Source organism: Loa loa, assembly GCF_000183805.2.
Source record: "Loa loa unplaced genomic scaffold supercont3.190, whole genome shotgun sequence".
NCBI classification, from domain to species: domain Eukaryota; kingdom Metazoa; phylum Nematoda; class Chromadorea; order Rhabditida; family Onchocercidae; genus Loa; species Loa loa.
In genome coordinates, this window is record NW_018108370.1 from 64940 (window position 1) to 80447 (window position 15508).

Here is a 15508-nt window from a genome sequence, read left to right on the forward strand (position 1 = left end):
ATATATATATATATATATATATATATATATATATATATATATATATATATATATATATATATATATATATAGGGCGATATCGGAAGATTGCCATGTTAGATGATCAGGTTGTACAATTTCGACGTATTGCTTTGCAATCTTATTATATGTCGAAGTATTTTTCACTGTAGGAGCATATCGCAGAATTTCAGGCTCGTGAAGCAACAGGTGCGGATGCATCAGTTATTTATGTACCAGCACGCTTTGCAGCTAAAGCGATCGAAGAAGCTATAGATGCGGAAATCCCACTGGTTGTTTGTGTTACGGAAGGTGTCCCACAGCAGGATATGGTCAAAGTTCGAAACAGACTAATGAAACAGAATAAAACTCGTCTGCTTGGTCCGAACTGTCCTGGAATAATTTGTGTATGTTACTGTTTTTACTTAATTTTTAGCCGTTAAAAGTTAGAAAAACTCTTCTGCTTGGTCCAAGAATAACTGTAAAACCAAACGAGTAATATGCTAGATCTCCCTTTTAAAAGTACTGTAATTTTTTCTAAAAATTCCTCACAAATAATTTCGGTTGTTTTTGTACTGATATAATTTTTCGTCCAGACTTTTAGCCGGAAGAATGCAAAATAGGTATTATGCCGGGACATATACATCGGAAAGGAGTTATTGGTGTTGTTTCACGATCTGGAACTCTGACATATGAGGCAGTTCATCAAACAACGCTTTTTGGTCTTGGGCAAACATTATGCGTTGGCATTGGCGGTGACCCATTCAACGGCACAAATTTCATTGATTGTCTTGATATTTTCTTGAGGGACCCTCAAACTAAGGGTTAGGTCTTCACATTTTGGCTTCAAATTTTTTTCCCAGTTTAATGAATTAAAGCGAAAAAAAACTAGTGTTTTTACAGGTATTATTTTAATTGGTGAAATTGGCGGACAAGATGAAGAAAAAGCTGCTGAATTTCTGAAAGAAAATAACTCGGTATTTCTTTTTTCTGATGTATTTAGCATGAAAATATATTAAAATTTATAGTTCCTTTTCGAAATATTTCACGACGATGATTCAAGCTGCTTAGGGACCAAATGCTAAGCCAGTAGTATCGTTCATTGCTGGACAGACTGCACCACCAGGTCGACGAATGGGACATGCTGGTGCGATTATTGCAGGTGGGAAAGGAACTGCTGCTGATAAAATTGAAGCTTTGAAAAGTGTTGGCGTCCTCGTAAGTCATTTAAAGAGTTTTCAAAGTTCCATGAAAACATTTTGCTGAATCTTACATTATTATTAAAGAGTTTTCAAAACATTTAACGGGTTTCCACAGTTGATTTTCGGAGATCAATAAACGAGCAATTGATAAGATGATTTTAAAATTGCAATCGCTTTTTTGTCAAGTTTTTTTTTTTTAGATAATTTACAACCTAATTATAGTCAGTGATATCTTTACTCACTGATATCTTAAGGGGTGAGTAAATGCGAGTAAATGGTTGAATAGTTAAAAGTAAGTGTGGTTGTTTGCATCACCATAGAAGGCGAACGGAATGGGATCTCCAACGCTGATTGATTTTCCTGGTACTGGCATTTTGTAAATAAGGGTTGTTGCATTTGCAATATTTAGGTCTCGGCATCACCTGCGCAAATGGGTGCAATGATGGCGGAGGCTTTGCTGAAGAAAATCTAAAACTGCGATTGCAGGAGTATACGGCTGAATTCACAAACGTTAAATGAAACTGTTTGTCAATGTTACTCAGTATTTTTGTCAGTATGCCCTTAACAGCTAATATTCGGCTCAATATTTCTGTCTGCTCTCATTTGTTTCGTTTTGTTTCTTTTTTTCTTCAACAGTTCTAAGTTCCATCTCTGCCACAATTCTTCGGACATTTAGAGTCCCATGTATTATCGTTTCGCTTATTACATACTTCTAACAGCTGCATTATATAGGATTTCTTCTTTAATTTCATCAGATGATCATAAAGTTTTCAATGATTTAACGTAAAAATGCTTCTAATTTAGTGCGGGAAGTACTTTGGATTGTTGAGGGAAAAAAAGTTTTAACACTAACAGTATTTTAACGCTAACATCTTTCAACATTAGCATTGTCTACATCTTGAATTGCTGGAAATTTTCAGACTATTTAATGGTAGTTTAAGAAGTTACTGTACATTCCGCCATGTTTTCTGTTCATGATTGTCAAATTCGTTGAATATGTGAAGAGGGGTGTGAACAGGAACCATCCCGTTAACTCCGAATGTAGTTTGGACCTCTTTGATAAAAATCTCCCTAGGCGATGTCATTATACGGTATACATATGTTTCTGGCGTGTGGTGGAGTTCGAAGTGGAATAAGTCCGGACAGTAAAATTTCATGCACTAATGATGGTCATAGTCTCATTTGTTTCATTTTCGATTTACATAAGGAAGAAAGCAAAGATTTTGATTCTTTCTTTTGCTCTTATGAATTCTTACTATTTTGCAAGTGCTTTGGGTCAACCATTAGAAGATATCTCGTAGCGTGAACAAACTTTGGATGTCATTAATGTTTTGGTAGGTATTCATATCATTGATACGGACAGCGAAATAACATACGAGTATTGGATTTGAAACGACCATATTATCATATAACTAATGAAATTACAATCATCAGGATGAAAATGATGGTTTGAGATCGGCCTACTCTGTCTGAATTGTCACTATTGGGTAATTCGTCCACCGTGAGCATAATATCAATTGCTGGATCAGTTTTTATATTGTCATCGCGTACCCATAATTCGTTGAATACGTATACATGTCTATCGTTTACGTGTTCCCGAAAACTAAACATTTAAACTGTTTCTGATGATTCTGATTATTTGTTGACATACATCAGATGCACCATCCATTTATAAAACATTAGCTTTGTAAATTTATACAGAAAAGTATGGAAAGAAGGATAGGTTTATAGAATTTAATTTATGAATAAAACTACTTACCTAATCTCATCATTTTCCGTAACAGCTTTTGTAACGAACCCGTGAGTCTCCAAAAGTGCCAAGATCGACTTGCGACCCAGGAAATGGCCTAAAAGTTTTGGACAGAGCCATGTTCTGTTTTTCCTATGTTTCACAAGATAGATCAGTTTGCTGGAAATGTTCACGTATGTATCAAGTAAAGGGTTTCGGTTTTGAGATGCTACAAAACATTTTGGTAGCGTAGCTGATATGATCATAACACTAGGAGAGCGCATATAGTATTTCTCTTTTCCTACATATAAGGGTCGATCTCTTATTGATTCCTGCATTATTGTCATCTGACGCTTATATTTCTTGCTGTTTAAACGACATGAAGTATTTCGTTTAAACAGTAAAAAGCGATAGTAAGCTGAAAGCTGAACTAATTTCCTCCGTTTATTATCATCTCTTCATCAGTAATTTGAGTGAAACCTTATCATGACCTTTTTTTTTTTCCCCATTCAGTGTTATTTATTTATGAAACTGAACTGGTGTACGCGTATCTTACGGTACAACCGGTGGAGAAATTAAAACATTTCATTCCGGAAGGACATAAAGTGGTGATGCAGTGTTTTATGCTATACGCTAATCAGTAAAATTACTTTCTAGCAGCATTTCAGATTTCTTTGTAACCTTGGTAAATAAAATGATCAAATATTAGATAAATTATCGACATGTATCCAGCCAATGATATGAACAAAGCAAATGTACTTGACTTCTTTCAAAAATTGTCTATCGAAGAGTTCATAATTTTCAGATTATGCATTAAACAGGACAGAATTATCTACCGCCAAAGAATTAGCTCTTAAATCTTTCCATGGTGAAATTCAAGTCAACTACTAAGTATCCATGAAAAGGTCATCTTGGCTTCTCGTTAGTGTAATCGAAAAAAGTTCAAACTGCAAATTTCTCAATTTTCATCCTTTTTTCTGATACCTTCGAATTTTTTCCTTTTTTTTTTGTTTAATCAATAGATGGATAAACTAATAAATGTGTGAAGGGTTGAATGGGTGAATGAATGAACGGGTGAATGAATAAATGAATGGATGAATAAGGTGAACTAATGAATGAACGGATATGAGTTAATGAATGAATGCATGAATGAATGAATGAAATTAATGATTGTATTGTTAGTAAATGAAAAGTCATTGTAAGCGAGAGAAAATAATTTAGGAAAAGAAAAAAAAATTGTGAAATTCATTTAATAGAAATTATTTGGAATAATTTAGTTTGAAAAAAAAAATACAAATAATAAATTTCAACATTTTTTTTCGTTAAAATATCTTACCAGCACCTAAGGCGAAGAAATATTGTTTGCCTACTTTCCATTGTAATAATTTGGCGATACGATCAGCCATTCGAATATTTCTTCGTTCAATGATATCTTCACGAAGTTGATTGTCAATCTGTAAAATTTTCCCAATTTAAACTACAATATTTAATGTTTGCACAGATTTTGAAGCAATTTGTTTTTTTTCAATATTTTAAATCTTTTTTTTTCATTCAACAATTATAATATATGAGAAATGTTTATTACTATCGTCATCGTTTTTATTGTCATAGTTGCATTCATTTTTAATAGAAATTTTTTAAATACCTTGCAAAAAAAGTAATTTAATAGTTTTTAAATCATATTTTATTGAATTGGAATAAAATATTATCATCTTTACTTCTTGTGCTTTTCGGTCAAGCTCAAATGTAATACTGAATCCTTGATTAATGAATCGTTTGGAATCAGCACTGAATAGTGATTCATCCAATGAGCCACACTTGTAACTATTAATTAGATTAACAATACCACTGTTATTTGATTGAATTCCTGCCATCGTTAAATTATGTTCAAATTCCAGATATGATAACGTATAATTGATTGCAAATAATAACTGAAAATGATATTTTAATTATAAGAGTTGAACTGATATTTCAGTTGTTATCAGTTCAATTTCAATATGATATCAAGATCATAATGCTAGTTGATTTATTGAATGATACTGATAGAATTAATTTGACTGAAATTCATTGCAACAATTGAAGTATCTCAATGGATAGGATCAAATATTGCTTAAAGAAAAAAAGAAAAAAAATCAGTCAATAAATGATTAAACAGAATGATAAAAATGATGAAATCTATCAATTCACATTTCCTAATTTCATTTACATAAAATAAGTATCAACTTCCAAAATAGTTAACCAAAAGGTTAAAGGTTAGAATAATTAAACAAACAAGTGATCATAAATAATTTTCACATCTGTTTGTGCATTCAAATATTTGTTTGTTTGTATGAGTACTAATATATTACAATGGTACCCAATTTAATTGCTTCCATACAAAAATTCCAAATTGTATGCGCAGTAATTATCTAACTGTCCCAGTCATTTTCATAATTACGTGCTGATACATTTTTTTTTTTCCACCAATTTTCCCAATTGATTTGCAATAAACTTAGAATAAAATATTAAATAAACTATTTGATAAGAAAAAAAACTTCGAATGAAATTTAAGGCATTCAAAGAAAGAAAAGTAATGGAATTTATGAAATGTTTTTTGTTGTTTTCCTCAATTCATTTATTTTTTATTTTAAAAACGGAAATCGATATTTTGCTCGATAATTTCGAAAATATCACTTGCAATCGAAAGATTATGTTTAAATTAATTGGTAAGAAAAATTGCTTAAATATTTCCTTTTAATATTTTATTTAACTGATTAGTGTTTGGACATTAATATCTTTCCTAATAATAAAACTAAAAAAAAAAAGAAAAAAACTTTTTTGAAAATTTTACCAACCTGATCCATACGTACTGAACGGAGTGGATTACATTGCTAAAAAATAAAGATTACACAATTTATGGAGAAATTAACCTATCGCTTAGTAAATGACTAAAGACTTGTTAAATTTTTTGATTTATTTTTTTTTTACGATTTACTAAAACTTTTTTTTTTTTTTGTAAAATAAACAAAATTATAAATAAACAATCATACAATTTTTTGTCAATAAAACTTTCTTTTAATTTTTCTAAGTAAATGATTTGTTAAATTTTTTGTAAATTGAAACATATATATATATATGAATTATACGAATTTGATTGAAAACTTTTAGATGAGTAGTCATCTTCATGAAAAATTTGTTTGTTAATTTATTAAAAAATTGCACTAAATGAGGTCAAAGTGCAATGAAAACAGACAAATAATGGATCCTTATTATCTAAAATGTTATTTTTTTTTTCTACTGGAAAGGTAAGAAAAAAACTGAAAAATTGGAAGGTAAATTAAAAGATTGAGATTTTAGGACAAAAAGTTAGCATAACATAATGAATTATAATTAAATAACTAATAATTAATCTTTTAGAACTGAATTTAAAATTTATTAAAATTTTAAAATTTTTTTGAAAAGAAATTTAACCTCAGTAGCAGTTTCAATTGAATAAAGTTTTTTGTTGAGTTCAAGAGCATATTGAGCAAGGAAAAGATCAAGCGTTGGTATATGCTCCCGATAGAGATATTTTTCGCTTAATTGATACAACAGGAATAATAACCAAACCGGTCGTCGACGTTCCCATCCTTCTAAGCAGGAAAAAAAAAAAATTAGCGAACAAAATTTTTGCAAAAATTTAAATCAAAAAATCATTACCAATAATTGAATAATTTTTAAATAAGTAAATTTTTGAAATGAAATTTTTATTTTGATTTAAATTTGTAAAATTTTTATTATCAATATATGTTAATGTAAGTAGAGTTATTTTTTCAATCAAATCCTTCAGGAAACATATCAAATTTCTTTTTATAAATAATTATCGTAATGAGGTCAGAAGGTAAATGGATGATATTTACCTTGCAGCAGGTTATCTTTTACTGTTTAGAGAAATAATATAAATATGTAAACAGTAATGTAAATAAGTTTAATTACTACTTTACTTGTTAAACATCATTTTTCGAGCATTTTATTTGCTAAATAAATAAAAATATTAATATATCAGAAGCAAAAAAAAAAAAGAAAAAAAAATTTCGTTATATGAATTAATTATTGATCATTTTGAAACATACCGACAATATTTCCAAATATATTTCTGGGATTAATTCTAGTTTCTGAACTGGATTGTGTGTTTTCTTTCTGGTCATATTGCCTTTCTGATTGTTCTTGATAAATTCTCATATCTTAATATTTTTAATAAATTAAATTAAAAATTTATGCTTTCAAAATAAGTAAAATAAATTTGCATTTTAAAATTTCATCATTTCAATTCATTTCCTAGATGAATGAATTAATTATAGGGAAAGTACGTAAAAAGTAACCATTTTGCAATAATTGAATGTTTCGCCTTTTTTTTCTTTTTTTCCTCTTAAACACTTTATTTCTTTTTTTTTTTCATTCACATAATAATATTCAAAAATCTTTTGAAGTTAATGTAATGGTCAATAAATTAATTTCAAAATGTTAAGGTATGCTTATCTTTAAGTTTATTTTCGTCTTAATCTAATATCATGATATTATTAAATTACTTTCAAAAAGTATAATTTTTTTTTCCTTTCCCTCTCTCTTGCTTTCATTCTCTCCAAATTTTAATTTAATTTTATTGAAATTATGAAATTCTACCATACCTCTTGGTAAAACGAATATCCCCTTTAAATTTTTTCTTCATCTTATTAATTCTAATAGCCAATTCATTTCTCGGTCTTTTTTTGTTTTTTAGTTATTTTTTCCACTACTACGATATAAACTAATAGTAATATATGTATCAGATGGACAATAATTTGTTAATCAAATCAATTAGACTATATTTGAATACTTATAATTACCTGTACCTGTTCCAAATTCTATATACTATCCTCTCCTTCTAATAAATTTAAAACTATTGCGATAAAAATAAGTGAAATTTTGATGAATCAAAAATTAACTTTGTAATTTTAAATTCAAAAAAGAGTCGATTTTTGCAATCTCTTCTAATTTTGGTATTTCTACAAAAAAAAGTTTCTGCTACGATAACTCTTCAAATATTTACAATTAATTAATTATCAGTATTTGACATTCATAGAGCTAAAATTTTGACAATGGAAAAGAAAAAAATACAGTGTTCCAGCCTTAGATACAATCTAGGCGACAAATAATCTTTCACTGTACCACCATCCGGAATATTTTTGCATTTCAATAATCGTTCGATTGTATTTGTATTGTGAAGATCCAATTCAAAAACCACAGAATCTGATCGTGCAAATGCTGTTTTTACTTTTTCCGATACTGTAAACCAAATAATATAAAATAAAGATACTGATTTGAAATGTATTAACACAGCAAATATTATTTTAATCATTTTTGACTGGTATGAAATTATACGGGCCAAAATTATTGCCAATTTGCTTGGTATATATGGTTGTTAAAATTTAATTTAATCAAATATTACGAATTGTTTAAGTCAATTATGTTCATATGCTTAATATCGATATGTTTTTAGTGAATTTTTAACTCTGATTCATTAAATTTTTGAAATGGACAAATAAATATTCTGCTGATGTTACGAAGATCTTTTGGAATTTTATTATTGATAAAATTATGCAAAATGAATTTTACAATCATTTTAGGCAATTTTTCTTCTTTTAGATTTGTTTTTTTTCCTTTTCTTTGTTCAGAAAATATTTTGCTTAAAACTTTTTACATTTATCAGCATAAAATTTAAATTTAAAAACAAGAAATTCAGAAAAAAGACTTTTCCTCTTACTTTGAAAGAGTTTTTCTTTGTTCATAATGAACAACGTATCAAAGATCTCAAAGTTAGTAAAAATTAAATGTAATTTAATTTATGAGAATTTTGAAAATATTTTAGAAGTAATGATGAAGCGAAGAATTGTTGTAATCCTGTCAAGAGAAGCAAGGAAAAAAGCAAGTGAAATTATTGATGCAATTAGGCAAATGAAAAGATGCAATCGGGGAGTATCGGGAAAGAGCGGGGAGAAAAAGAGGAAAATGGAATATATGTTTTAATTCACCGTGCAATTACTTCCGGAAACTATCACAATGGATTTTGCTCCAATTGCTATTACTTCAATTTTCACTTCAACGATCACAACTACTACACAACCAAACGATTGCTTTTACTCAAGGATCTATTATTCTTGATCGGACGACAATCCATAACGAAATGCTTTCCAATTTCAATGGAAACCACCCAATAGGACATCATTTAAAAGCCTTTTTACCAATCTTTCCAGTCCTTTGTTATATTATGACTTCGGCATGCTATGTGCATGATGCATTATTGCATTTTGCATGCTATACTATCTCATTGAATTGCCATTTGAACGATATATTAATGAGTGAAAAAAAAAAAAAACTAAATTTTGACAACCTAACTTTGATAAATTTTTTCCGAAAGATTGAATCGTCTATTGCATCTTTTAACTATAGTGCAATATTTGAAATGCATGCATTGCACTAATTGCTTCCAGAAATATTGTAATATTCTAATATTATAAGTAAAATCTGTAGGATTAAAATCGCTATGGGAAAGATTGAATATTTATGTCAAAAGATAATTACTGTTTCGTGCTATCGGTTGCAAACGATTATTGGTCTTATCGTATTTGACAATAGCGTCATGCATGAAAATTGTAAATATAACTGATAACAGAAATATGAAAAATATGGATTATATAAAATATAAAATGTTATTAAATGATAATAAAAAATTTACTAATATCCATGTAACTGTATTACAGTTACCTTAATCTAAGAAGCCTTATTTGTAATTAAATTAATCAAATTTTTAGATTTGAATCAATTCAAACAAAATTGTTTGTAAGCAAATGATTTCAATAGAAAATTTCAATTGATATTTATTAGAATGAATCAATGCCTAATGCATAAACTGATAACAGAAATATGAAAAATATGAATTATATAAAATATAAAATGTTATTAAATGATAATAAAAAATTTACTAAAATTTCATTAACTTTACCTTGTTCCCAGACTTCGGTAAATGGTACATGAATTGTTCCGAACATATAACCTTCAACAATATTATTTCTTTCAATTGACCATAAGAAGATCGATTTTTTATGCACCTGAAAATAATACTAAATTACTTTGTTTGTTGCAAAAAAAAGAAATTCAATTCAACGAATAATTTCGAATATCCTTTCAAAAATTCCTCAATATCTTTTCTTATCCAATATTCTGCAACTTTTTTTCTTTTTTTTTTTCAAAAAAACAGGATAAGAATAGTAATAAATTGAAACAGATATTCACAAAAATGTTGCAATACATTTAAAAATTTTAATTAAAATTCTAAATAATATTAATTACACAAAAAAAAAGAGAAAATTTTTATTAGCATAAAGATAGATTATTTTCCCGATGAAATAATTTACAATTTAAAAGGAATTTAACTTTCTTCTTTCACTACCTTACAGTTTATTCATCATAATGTTACGTGCAATGTTATGTTCATATCAGTTTATTTGTAGATCTTAAACAAAAAAGCCTAAATCTTTTCAATTTTAATTTTGGATTTAATTTCATTTTGCTAAACCTAAAATTTTCTAAATGTTATATGGCAAAAAAAAAAAAAAAAAGCTCACTGTCAAAATGATTTATCACCAGCAATATATTTATTGATGGTAAATTAAAAACTTTGCAAATCATTAAATCATTCCAAAATTAACAATTACAACGAGCGTAAAGCAAAAATTAAGGACAAAAAAGTAAAATTTAAATTTAAATTCTAGGATGTAACATTAATCAACTGACCTGATCAGTATTTTTGCAAGAAATTTGCAATTGATGTGTGTAAGCCAATTGGAACGTCAGCAATAATTGTAGAATTTTCATAACAGAATTGATAATGATAACAAAAATGATAATTTCACATTCTTGGATGGCATAATTTCGAATTTTTCCGTACTTTCTTCGTCTTCTTCTCCCTAAGGATAATTAGATTTATAACAGTTCGTTTTTATCACCATACTTTTCCGGTTGTCTAATAATATCAAACTATAGATGGAAAAATTCCTTCGCACTATTTCTTCAAGCAATTTCAATTATCCTTTTGAAATTTGCCTTTTAGATTTCATTAAAATTCAAATGTAAAATAATTGGCAAAAAAAAAGAAAGAAAATCGAAGAAACAGTAATAAAAAAAGTTTTCTTCTTGCTATCCACTAATCTAATATTTATAATCCAATCATTTTTCAATCTATTGCATGAAAGTTTTTGTGTTAAATATGAAAGATGTGAAAATCAAATAAATAAGGGAAAAAATAGGAAATTTTGATTTAAACTGAAATAAATTGCTAAAAGAAAAAAAAATTTTGCTTAATTTAGAGTTACTTAATTAATGAAGTGAAAGGGAGAGAAAGAATTGATGGAAACATCAAGTTTTACAACACTTTCTTTTTTTTTTTTAATGGAAAAAATTAGTTATTTAAATAAATGTACGAATAGTGGAAATAACAAGTAAAATGTTTTGCTGATTTATCAAAGAAAATTCAAACAAATATGTGTTACATTTCATTTTACTTTGTATTTACCTGTCTATTGGTTAATAATTTGTAAAAATAAGCGTAGAAGAAATGAAATTCTTTCAATAATTGGATTGTTTTTATCAAAAGAAAAATAAACTTTTTTTCAAAATTAAAAAATAAAACAGAAAGGATTGATGACTGTTAATTCAATCAACATTTTATCTTCAATTTAATTTCTGGAATCGTTTGCCATTTGCAGTTATCGAAGAAGCAAATAAAAAGTTCATTTAATTTTTCAAAGCTACGAGAAACTTTGTAACTCGTTCATCTATTAATTTTTTTTTTTTTTTTTATAAATTGCTATGTGAAAAGAAGAAAGGAAGAAAGGAAGTAAGGCAATTTTCTATCAGGTATATTTTTTAGAGATTGATATTAATAAGTGCACTTCAAAATTTCCCTGTTAACAATTAAGCCTAGCTATAGTAATTTGAAAATTTACTTGTAATAAACATATCTATGATAATTTTTTATCAACTTATATTAATCTACAATTAATAAATTTTAAAAAATCGAAATCACTGTTTGATATTATTTTTGAAAAGGCAAATGAAATTTCGTTCCGTTTTCTTTTTTTTTTTTTTGAATTTTGGTACGAAATATGAAAGGCAAGAGGATTTTTTGAAATACATGAGAAAGGGGGGGGGGGGAGGGAGGGGGAAAAAAAGATTGGATTTGAATAGGTAATTGTCAGGAGTGCCTTCTTTTGGAATAGTTTATAAGGTGAAAATGTATCTGGTGGTGTCAGAATTAACTTGGATGAGGTGAAAATGAAGAAGGCGTGGTCATCAGTATGGCTTTCTATCTACACTTGAGGAAGGAAATGTTTATTCAGGCTAAATCCTGATTTACATTCGTTTAGTAATTTCAACAAAAATGATTTAATATGCAGTTTTTGGCATTTTTCATTGTCATTTCTAACAGGAAAAAAAAAGGAAAAAAAAGTGGAAACTTTAATGGTCTTGCTGAATTTTTTTTTTTTCTGGTACCAACGATAAGTTTTATTTCTTGAAATGAAACAAGCGAATAAAAGGATACTTAATCGAAATGGAATTCAGTTTACAATCGTCGAGAATATCACAATGAATGTAAACGTATCGAAAGAAGAATTTTAAATTACAAAATAAAATGCGGTAGCAAATATTGCAATTAATCTTAATTATAATTGCAGCAATTTTGCCAAATGTTTGCAACAATATGATTGCAAGAAATTGCAAATGCAATAAGTAACCAATAAGTTAGATTTCGCAACCTTATCTTACGCAACTAATATGAATCCTACCATTTCCAATACATTTCTTAAAGTTCTGATCATGTATTTCGATCCATTTATTGTTCATATCCTTGTTAATTAGAAAGAAAGAAAGATTTCATTTGATTCATTGTCAAAATTTCAATTAAATTTAGAAAATTTTTGAAATTTTCATTACTCTGTTTTGTCCATTACGAAACTTCAAATGATGACCGATCATTTATGGCTATTCACCATATTATTTAATTTTGCCGAAGATATTTTGAATTGCAAAATTACAAAATTTGCAGGAATTACCACAAATTTTATCAATACATGATCATCCGACTTGAAATATTATGATATCAGCGATTTCCGAGCATTCGGTATGCTAATTGCGTGTATATATCCTAATGGAGACTAATATCAAACATTTATTTGAATGAACTTATAGTACAATTAAAACTGTAATCTTAATATTTTTACTAAAATACCTTTTCATATTATATCTATTCCTGTACCGAAAAAAAAAACTGTTTCAGGAATTATGTTTTGCTGCTATGTTGGTAACAGTTGACCAAATTTAATCTACCAACCAGTTATTCAGGTTGAGAATTTTTCCGTTTACATATTGTATTCGGAAATCATTTTCTTAATCTCTTAATATTCTTGTAAAAATAAAACAATCATTTTTTTTATTATATTCAAAAAAAAGAAAAAATAAAAAAAAAGAATGAGCAAAAAGAAAAATCAATTTTATCACCCAATAAAACTCATCAAATGAACTCTCAAGTGAGGAGTTTCATCAGTTCCGCCTAAAATTAAAGGAAAAAAAAATCTTAAATACAAATATATAGCTGTGAAAAACATTTCATTTTCTATTTATCACTTGCCGCATTTCCAATCTGTAAAGCAAACATCACTTAAATGTTTATTCGAGAAAGAAATAATTTTATCGTAAAGAGTTATTTATTAAGAAATGACAAATGTCTGTTGCTAATTCAAATTTTAACAATGGTACTAAAAAAAAAAAGGAAAAAAACCAGTTAATCATGTTTGAATTTCTTAGATTTTTTTTCTTTTTTTTTTTTAAAACATTCAAGCCAAATGGCTAAGCTGAAATAATAAATATGGCTAAATTTGTTATTCGATTATCACTTCGATTTGTTGATTCATTGACAAAAGTACAATTCATTTGCCAGTGCCAAGAATATGACCTTTACTTTTAGCATATCCAATATTTCAAATGATATTTGTAATTTATTATTTAATTATCCTCTTTAAATGTTTTCAATTCCTATAATGACTTATGTGTAAAGAATAATCACTCAAATTACGAATTTCATTAATCTTAACAGCGAATTTCCAATAAAATTATGGATGTTTTAAATAAATCTGAAATTTTTTTTTTTTCTTTATAAGTAAAAGATCAAAAACTCCAAATCCTTCTGTATATGTTAATAACATCCTTTTTTAAGTGTTTCCAATTCCTTTAATGATATTTCTGTAAGGAACTTTGATCAAATTATGAATTATTTTATCAAAGTTAAAATGAATTAATGTCAAAATATTGTGGCGAACAAAATTGTGACAATATTGAAATTCCAATTTTTTATTCCACTTATCATTCTCAATTGGATTATTGTAATTATTATTCTACCATTAAATAGCACACATTTTTTTTCTTCTAAATAATATAAAGGCGAAAAAAAATAGTAAATTTTCAATTAATTAATGATGCAAAGGTGTAGATTGAACTGTTGATAATGGAAGATTTCTTTGACACAGCTATTTAAATTACTAAAATGTCACGGCAAAAAAAAATAGCAATAATAATATCACAAAAATGCCAAGTTTTTTTTCTCCCTTCTTTATTCAAATAAAAAAAATCAACGAGATATTTTGGAAAAAATAAAAATCAACTAAAAGGTAAATTGTATGTTTTATAATTTGAACGTAAATTTTGACGAATATTTCATAAATGTCATCCGAGCATTTTATATTAGCGTTAAAGTTTTTTGTCCGTTAAAATTTTTCCGTTACCAGAATTAAAATAACATTTTGAGAATGTAAAATATTATTTCATAAAAATTTGAATGATCTAAAAAGGAATTAACTATTCATTTTGCTTGAATTAATTGGAGTAATAAAACAATACTTTCTGAAGAAAAAATTTTGTTAAAAATATATAAAAAATTAGTTTTAATCGTACATTATTATAATTTGGAACAGTTGTAGCTTTTATTTCATCAACAAATGGATGCATTTAATATTAATCAATATTCAAATATTTCAATCAGTAATGATCGTTGAAGATTGTTTTCATGTCAGCTACAAAAACTGTACATATGAAGTTATCACCGTTGGCAAATAACAGCTCAGCGAATATGATTATTTCAATAACTGTTATCAGTAAATTTTGAGATGCATATTGTTTTCTTTTTGTTTTTTTTTTTTCCGGTTAAATATAAACGTTTTCCATAAATGTTGCAATGATATCACAATTGGGATTAAATTTATTCTAAAATGTTAATCATAAGAAATATGAATTTGAAAATGGGCATAATGTAAAAGGATATTTATAGATATTTATTCGAAACGAAATTAATAAATATTAAATTTTATAACACCTGGAACTAAAACTTTACCAGTAAAGAAGGAGAAACAAAAAGAAAGGAAAAATAAAAAAAAGTGAGTGGAAATGTTTCCAATTGACTAAATCTATATATAAAAATAATATCATGATTGAATACAAAAAAAAAAGAAAAAGTTTCCAATTTTTTTAATTT

The 15508-nt window shown here is 27.2% G+C and overlaps 3 protein-coding genes across 3 annotated transcripts in view; 1 reads left to right on the plus strand and 2 right to left on the minus strand.

Annotated features, from left to right (window-relative positions):
• The window catches only part of LOAG_18081 (succinyl-CoA ligase alpha-chain), a 2980-nt gene extending 915 nt beyond the window's left edge, over window positions 1–2065 (plus strand). The window contains exons 4-8 of the mRNA XM_020450751.1: window positions 192–404; window positions 602–821; window positions 901–974; window positions 1069–1215; window positions 1609–2065. Coding sequence (XP_020305534.1) covers window positions 192–404; window positions 602–821; window positions 901–974; window positions 1069–1215; window positions 1609–1671 — 717 coding nt within the window. The 3' untranslated portion in view covers window positions 1672–2065. The remainder of the gene's footprint in view (window positions 1–191; window positions 405–601; window positions 822–900; window positions 975–1068; window positions 1216–1608) is intronic.
• On the minus strand, window positions 1997–4802 carry LOAG_07231 (hypothetical protein; the record flags this gene model as incomplete). Its single annotated transcript, XM_003142765.2, has 4 exons — window positions 1997–2802; window positions 2959–3046; window positions 4265–4382; window positions 4647–4802. 4 exons carry the CDS (start codon window positions 4800–4802, stop codon window positions 2604–2606), a joined length of 561 nt encoding a protein of 186 aa, XP_003142813.1. The 3' UTR covers window positions 1997–2603.
• A 3200-nt stretch (window positions 4803–8002) lies between these two features.
• On the minus strand, window positions 8003–10800 carry LOAG_07232 (hypothetical protein; the record flags this gene model as incomplete). The annotated part of the gene is made up of 3 exons (XM_003142766.1): window positions 8003–8211; window positions 9929–10034; window positions 10720–10800. 3 exons carry the CDS (start codon window positions 10798–10800, stop codon window positions 8003–8005), a joined length of 396 nt encoding a protein of 131 aa, XP_003142814.1.
• Between the last annotated feature and the right edge of the window lie 4708 nt (window positions 10801–15508).